The sequence below is a fragment of the Trematomus bernacchii genome, unplaced genomic scaffold (assembly GCF_902827165.1).
Source record: "Trematomus bernacchii unplaced genomic scaffold, fTreBer1.1, whole genome shotgun sequence".
Classification (NCBI taxonomy): Eukaryota; Metazoa; Chordata; class Actinopteri; order Perciformes; family Nototheniidae; genus Trematomus; species Trematomus bernacchii.
In genome coordinates, this window is record NW_022987564.1 from 12,441,547 (window position 1) to 12,449,580 (window position 8,034).

The 8,034-nt window shown below is 39.4% G+C and overlaps 1 protein-coding gene across 2 annotated transcripts; it reads right to left on the reverse strand.

Moving 5' to 3' along the window:
• Positions 1 to 798: 798 nt before the first annotated feature.
• Positions 799 to 7,526, reverse strand: LOC117478346 (histone-lysine N-methyltransferase SETDB1-B-like). 2 transcript variants are annotated; one of them, XM_034125348.1, is made up of 9 exons: positions 7,391 to 7,526; positions 7,177 to 7,241; positions 6,284 to 6,382; positions 5,643 to 5,966; positions 5,327 to 5,494; positions 4,557 to 4,752; positions 2,765 to 2,838; positions 2,061 to 2,251; positions 799 to 1,956 (listed from the first exon to the last, which is right to left on the reverse strand). In XM_034125348.1, the coding sequence occupies exons 3-9, from the start codon at positions 6,375 to 6,377 to the stop codon at positions 1,849 to 1,851; spliced, it is 1,155 nt and encodes a 384-aa protein (XP_033981239.1). In that variant the 5' UTR covers positions 6,378 to 6,382; positions 7,177 to 7,241; positions 7,391 to 7,526; the 3' UTR covers positions 799 to 1,848. The 2 variants fall into 2 exon arrangements, with proteins under 2 accessions (XP_033981239.1, XP_033981240.1); XM_034125349.1 differs by lacking the exon at positions 7,391 to 7,526 and having other exon boundaries at positions 7,177 to 7,384.
• Positions 7,527 to 8,034: the final 508 nt, after the last annotated feature.

An 8,034-nucleotide genomic window follows, 5' to 3' on the forward strand; every position in this document is an offset into this window, starting at 1 on the left:
AGTATTACCATCAAAACCTAAGGTACCTTACAAGCTGTGCATATTAAGAACTTTTACTTCTGAAGGTGGAGCTAACATGAATTACTTTTGTATACGGCCAGGTATCACAATCGATAATAGTACATAAGTCATTAGTTGATTTATTTTTCCTGTAATATGAACTTTCTAAGTAACTAGTCACTGAACTAAAATATTGCATACATTCAGTAGAGTAAAAAGTTGGATGAGAGGCAGAAACACAGCAGTCCCCACACCAGAGGCCTCTCTCTTTTGCTGCTGCACTGGAGCTTTTAAGCACTTCCTTCTCCAGGTAACGAGGTTCAGACGAGGTGCTAGGATGGATACTTAAACATTTGATGTGTTGGTTATAATAAATCCTATGGATTCGATGATTTTAAAAGGTGTCTTTCGTGTTCTATTTGGGTCAGTGGTGGAATTTTGTTAGCCCCATAGGGCCATTTTAAGGGTGGGGCGTAACACTTTGCAGACCCATATTAATACTCCTGGTCATACAGTTGGAGATTTCCTGCGGTTTACGATTATTTCAACAAGCAAATTATCTTTTAGTGTTTAAATATAACTCTTTATTTTCTCTCTCCACTCCTTTTTTTACTTGTTTGCTCAGAGTGTTTTGTTACAGCTCTTCTGTCAAGCATGTTGGCATTTTGTTACGCCTTTCTTCTCAGCCACATTTGTCTCCCTTAAAATGTCATAAAATGTAGCAAATATGTGGAGGTAGCTGCACAGTAGCTACAATAAGTGATATGTCAGACAATCAGGCACACAGCAGAAAAAAAACAAAGTGGAAGATCATTTTTTATTCATCTCTGAATTGGAAGCAGAGTTAAGTATACAATGTACATATTTTCAACCTAACATTTTTAAATAAAACAAAAGAAAGCAAAAAACATATGCAACTTCTAAAATGTTGAGAAAATGAAAGCCCTACATGAGCAAAACAAAGAATAAAGAGTCACTGACTGTTCTAGGGTTCTCTAAAAATCTGCTGGATGTTTAGGTTCAACAACAATGTAACAAACTCCATATTGACATCAGAAAGTCTTTCATCATAGCCTCAAACTCATCTGTTCAGAGTGCACCTTCACCCATAAAATATAAAATAACGGGACAAAAAGTGTTTATGCTTATCTTTAAATGTAAACATTAATCAGTTGAACACATTTGAAAGAAGTTTATGTACATTTTGACTCGTAGGAATTACTGTTGTTGCAGTCGCTAAATAAAAAAAGAAATCATAACAATGTTATTCCCTGTTTCGCTGGAATTTATCAACACCTGCCAACATCTCAACTTTTCAATACAAATAAATGAATTAACAAAAACTCAGCATAAAGTGCACCATTTACTGTCTTTGCAAAATGTACTCCAAAATAGTACATTCAGTACACAAAAGTTGCAACAATTCTGGACAAAATGAAATTTACTATTATTCAGTTTTTGTACTTATTTTAGTTTTAAAAAAGAATAGTTGCCAGGCGTGAGTAGAATATACCAGCGTTTCATAATAGCAATTCTTCTTTTGGGCTTGTGACAACCCTGTGGTTGTCCATTGTATGGTGCTGTGTTTGAGTTTTTTCTTGCAGAGAACCTGGAGACGATGTCGGGTCCTGTAATCAGGAGAGACGAGGCCCCCCTGTGGCTCCAGCCTGGTAAAGAGCGCTGCAGATCAGTCCCCTGCTCTCTCGCTGCCCCGTGCACCACACCAGCCCTCCTCAGTTTCCATTTTGTTATTTGTGACCTTAACTTTTGTTGCAAGAAGGAGCCAGCTTGTAACTAATGGGGGGCTCGTCCGATCCACATTATAATTATTCCTGTGTCTTTGGGTTTTTAATCAGAATCATAATCTTGCTCTTCCACTGTACTTATGTCCAAAAATCTAGCCATGTGTTGAAGTCGGATGGAGCCTCGATGGATCCACTCCCTTACTTGAGTATCCTGACAGTGACAAAGAAAAATACATTATTCCACAGAAATAAAAAAAAATACGTGTCGATTAATAACAATAGTTAAAAAAACGCAGCTTTGTGAATGGTGCTGACCTGAAATAGGACCTGCATCACGCTGCAGTCGACCGCCTGCACCTCACTCCTCTGATAGACTCCATTTAACTGCACATTGAGCATCTGTCCAGCCTTGTACTGCGTTAAATGTGGGTACGGCCAGTCCCTCAGGTACCGCGCCATGAAGGCCTTGTGAGTGTCGTCGGGAATGTCCTCTAAAATATCATCCACTGTAAGGAAAACGATGAATCACTCTTATTAAGGAAGCGTATGGTTTAGTTAGTGCTAGTTATAACTGCATCTCAATAGGTGCCAATATTCTTTATGCAGCCATGCTTCAAATGCATGCAACTGTGGCCATGTCACTTTTAATGAATATGCTCACCGTGATGTTTTTGCACAATACTTTTGTTGCATTCTAAATTAATTATCGGGACGAGCATGTGAACTTGTGTAGTGTTGTGAAGGAACCATGTGTACTTGATATGGACATCAGTATGGTCAAATTATGTTATGCTTTGTATACAAAATAAAGCAAACAATATATATATTTTTATATTTAGAACTGTTCCCAAAAACAGAATACCCCTAGTTAGTTGGTATTTCATCCAAAAAAGATTGTCAGTATGCATAATAAACAAGGTACTCTTTTGATAGTGCTTAATAGATGCTATTCTCCCACGACACATTGCCCCAAATAAAAGAAAAATCGAATAAAAGAGTGTGAAAACAGCAAGACTTACATGGTCTGCACACCAGGTGAAATGAAGGTAAACCAAGATAGAGCGGCGTGTGATCATCTATGAAAACCAAGAACCTGGAAAAGAAAAAATAGGTTTAACATCAAACATATACTAAAGCATTTAGATTTTCTGTGAGGAGTAGGCGTGTCATGTCACTACTTTTGTTGGACGATAGATTGTTCAAGAATTAAACAATATTAGATTTCATTTAAACAACTACTTACTTTGGCAGAGCAATAAATGTCTAATTCTTATGAATATCCAGATATCAGAATTGGAAGTTGAGAAAAAAATGATAAAATATAATACGAGGTGCAGTGTGAGAAAAAGTTTTTAGAGAGTACTAGTCCATGGACAAGTGAGTTTGGCAATTTACTTGTCTGAATACATTTTTCACTTGTCCAGAATGGAAAGATTGGGGCCACTGGAATCTTCTTCTTCGCCAACGTATTTTACATTTTCCCACGTTTTTTACGACACCGCTAACGTAAGTGAGCGGTAAGATTTTACTGCATCACATACGTAGGGTTGGGTATAGTTTGGATTTTAACGATTCCGGTTCTGCTTTTCGATTCCGGTTATTTTCGGTTCTCGATTCCGGTTCTTTGAGAGGGTAAAAATAAGTCCCATGACAAACTGGGAGAAAAACATATTTATGAAAACATTAAGTCAAATCTGTATTCCTATTTAGAAATCACTTCATACTGTTTAATTTCTTACGGTTATTGAATAAAATTATATAAAAATAATCTCTGCATTGTTTAGTTAGTTCTATGTGGTGCAGTTTGAGAATGTACAATTGGCCCAGTCTCCTCTGATGTTACACTGCAACCTGCCTGTGAGACAGAGTCCAACCACACATGTCCAACACATAGGCCTAATAATAATAATAATACATTATATTTATAGCCTATAGGCCTAGCGCTTTTCTACAACTCAAAGACGCTTGCATGCTTACACATGTCCTGCAATACACATGCTGCAGCTGCTCACTGTTTGTAAAAGTAAATAAATAATATTTTAATTTCAATAATGTATTTTCTATACCCTGCTTCATAAACAATACTGACATCCCTGTGCTCCTCCAAGTCTGGGGGTCGGGGGATGTGAGGACAGCGCGAGGACACAGACAGGGAGGCTGCTTTACTTCATAAAGGAAATGGCGTCAATATTAACAACATAGGAGCTAAAACGCTTAATAACCTTCATTACGTGTTAGAGAAAGAACATAAGAAAGTTTGACAAAGATTAGGCTGTTAAATGGGCAGCGGGTCCGCTGTGTGTAGAAAGAGAGAGGGAGAGAGAGAGACGCTGAACTGCACCGTGCAGCGATCAGATGATCCGGAACAGAGAGAGAGAGCTGCGGTCCGCGGGGCTCGGCCTCGCACCGAGTTTTGCTTCCCAACCCTGCCACTGTGCTACACGTCCCGCACCGCCCCGCCCCCGTCTAACAGTACAGAAAGCGGCGAGATGCATTTCCTTAGGAATCAACAAGCAGAACCGAAACTAACATTTCTAAACGAACAATGGCGGACACGGACAATTTGCGAATGAGTTCTGCCTTTTGTAAACTGAGTTTATCAATAATTTGTCAATAAATGAGGGCTAAAAACATCACTTGTCCGCCGGACAAGTCAATTGAAAGATCTACTTGTCCAACATTGTAAATAACACGTCCCGGACGGTGGGACGTGTGCTTTTTCGCACACTGAGGTGATGTCCATGAATTGATAACGTAATTATTGGAACAGGCTTAGTGATGGGACATGGACATGGGTATAAAACCACACACCTCAGGCGGTTCTTTCTGCTGGGGAGCTCCGACAAAACTCCGGGCCGGAACTTGTGATCTGGAAACCGGACCACCACACGGGCCCCGACATACAGCTGCTCCCGATCCGGTGTGGTGTCAAAGGCAATGTGGTGGCCGGAGACCAGGCTTCTCCCCTTCTCTTCAAAACAAACTTTGTACTTCAACCGCCCATCTTCTGTAAACAAAGACAGTCCAAGAATGAAATCACGACAGTCATTTTTTTCCCGTCTACAGTGTTCTTCAAATAAAATACAAGAGTTTCTGCTCTACCACTGCCTAGATCGGTTAGTATTAATGTGTAACTTTGGTGTTCTGAAAGGGTCCCTTCGGATTTACCAAAGTCACACAATAACACAAAAAACGAACTGCTTGTTAAATGTATGGTTTAATGGAGCCTAGTGGCTGTCAAGAGAGCACAGATAACAACTATAGCTTCCTGTTGGAAAGGGCTGTATACGTCCAGGTAAAGCAGTCAAAAATATTCTAAATATAGCTCAATTTAAACTGATATTGATCTTTCAGGTGGCTAAAATGCATTTTGCTGCTGCCTCCACCCACAAAAGTATATTGCTTTGCTCCTGTGGCGGTACTCCTGTCTGCGTGCCAACCGTAATTTACTATAAGTATTATACTCACTATGGATAAGCACTTCATAAAAGCCATCTTCAAACAATCCGCATATCTCTATTATTAAAGACCTGGGTGTTATGTGTGAGCACATTTCCCTCCTTGAAAATCGAATTTCTTACCCTTTGTTACGATGTCCACTATTTTTCCCCGTTGCCATTTCATCGTCTTCCTCTTGGCCAGGATCATCATGCCCACTGCGACCTCTTTTTCTGGCAAGTTAGGACGGACCTTGGTGGTTTCAGTGGAGCAATGCGCAAAAGCCGATGATACTATTATAGGGGCTTGTTCTGAAACAGTGACAAACAAAAATGTGTAAATTAAAACCAACGAGCTAGAAGGATTTTAAGATATGAATGGCTGGTCACAGGATTTTCAGAGAAATGTCCTGGAAAAGGCCCATTTAAAATGTGTTTTTATGTAGGTGGCAGTAATTACCATTGTTGTTGCCGTTTCTGCTGGAGTTCTTTTTTTGAGTTTTCCGTTTGTTGTTTGAGAGTGAGAAATCAGAATCACTAGAATCATCGTCTTGTTCCCACACCATATCAGAGTCAGAGCTACTGTAGGAGTCGTCTTCACTGTAGAACTGCTGTGGCGTCGGTGGTCGCAGAGCGCTGATCTTATAGTCAGGGAGTCGAGTCAAGACCACCACAGCGTTTTTTATTAAACTGAGAGGGTCACAACTGTCCTTCAATTGTGTCTCCTTGTTGGGACTTTCACTTGTGGAGGGAACAGACTCACATGGAGAGTCAGACATGCTTTCTGAAAAGAAAAAAAGCATAGGTGAAATTGTGCCTTGCAACAAAAAAGATTTACAACAAAGATGATTTTGTTCCAGAGCTGCAGAAATTAGTGAATGAAAACCTTTGTTATAACTAATCGTTGTGTCATTTTCAAGCAAACATGCCAAAGATTTGCTAGCTCCCGTTTCCTAAATATGTAGTGTCTGTACTATTTATCATATAAAGACTAAACTTTCTCACGAATAAGACACATATTTGCAAATATTGTCATTTAAAAAAAATAAAAATAAGTTTGATTTTTTATAGATTTTTCAATTAACAAAAAGATGTTCTTACCGTTATCATATCTTTCTTCATCAGGTTCCGTCTTTGTCTTTTTTTTTACGCTCTCATTAGACTCCTGCATTTTGGTCTCCATCTCCACCTCCATAACCACTGCAACACACACGATTTAAAATTAGGGATTGAACTTCATTAGTCAATAAAGGTATATAAAAATTATTTAAAAAAAATGTCAATGTCGTCAAGTTCCTATTCGGTACCATACAGACAATGATGTGTACAAATTCTCTGCCAGTGAATATTATATATCGTAAGTACATTTATTTAGGTACTGTACTTAAAATGTTATGGTACTTGAACTTTGTTTGAGTATTCCCATCTCATGCTACTCTAATACTTTACGCTACTCCATTCAAAGTTAAATAATGTACTTTTTCTCTACTACATTTATTCGAGCCGCCTTAGTTACTTTGCATTAATTAAATTAAATATAATATACATAAATAAGACTTTAGTGTGAATTGATTCCCAATCTACAGTTTATCTATAAAGTAATTCGATTGTCTCCAACTTTACCAGCTGCATTAAAACACAATAATACATCAATAAAAGTCGGATAATAAATATAATAAATAATACTATTTTGGAAATAGCCGTTCTGCATAATAAGTGATTTTACTATTGGTTCTTTCAGTATACTTTGATGCTTATACTTTTGTATTTTCACTTAAGTAACATTTTCAATACAGAATTTATACTTGCAAGGAAGCTGTTTTACAGTTCAGTGAACATAACCAAATGAGAGGACAACACGTGCCGTTAGACTTACAGAAATACACATGGCTTATTTGTTATTTAAAGATGACATATGTATAAACGTTAACGTTAGAGCTTAGCCGAGTTATTCGTTTTAATACATGCAATGCTAGCAAAAAACCGTAGCTTACCTGTAATTTTGTTCTCGAGCTAGCTCTCAGCCTAGCACCGATAGCATACACTCCTCGTTAACTTCCTGAAAACACAACAGGTTTAAGACACACAACCGTCGTCTTGTTTGTTTCACGACTGTATACAAATATATGCAAAACGATTTTTGCTAGGAAATTGTCACAACATGCGCGTAATCAAGCCAGCTTCCTCCATTTTAGAATGTTATGTTACCGATTATTTTTGCTGCTGCTTCTTCTTCGTGGTGTTGTATAGCAGCGGGCGCACACACCAAGCCCCCAGGAAGTGCGCCGGACAAACGGCGCTACTACAATTTCCGTATCAGTCCGTAACGTCACTGGGCCATGGATGTATAATAAGAACTGGATACAGCGTGGGAGCATGGATGTATAATAAGAACTGGATACAGCGTGGGAGGCGGGGCCTCATTCATTCCTATGAGAGTTGCTCATTCGCGCATGATGATAAAATGGCCCAACTTTTGAGAAGGGTCTAGCTGCGGCCGCGGCCAGTACACGACACTACACGACACGCCCACTACACGACACGCCCACCTGACACGACACTACGGTGGCTGAGAGACATTACCATACATGGCAGATTAAAAGCGAATTGACGACACTGACGCTGATGCAAGGATATTTAAAGAGACATGAGGTTCAGAGAACAGACAAGAGTTCATGCGGCATTCGGGAGAAGGAAGCAGATCGGCTAGCTGATTCTGGTAGACGGCGGTGGCAACACTGGACTGTGACTGGACGAGAGATGGCAGAGGGAAGTGACGAGGCAGGAAGCGAGTTAGGAGACATGGACGTAACAGGCGCAGGCGGGAGTTGTGAAAATGGAAAATGGGATAT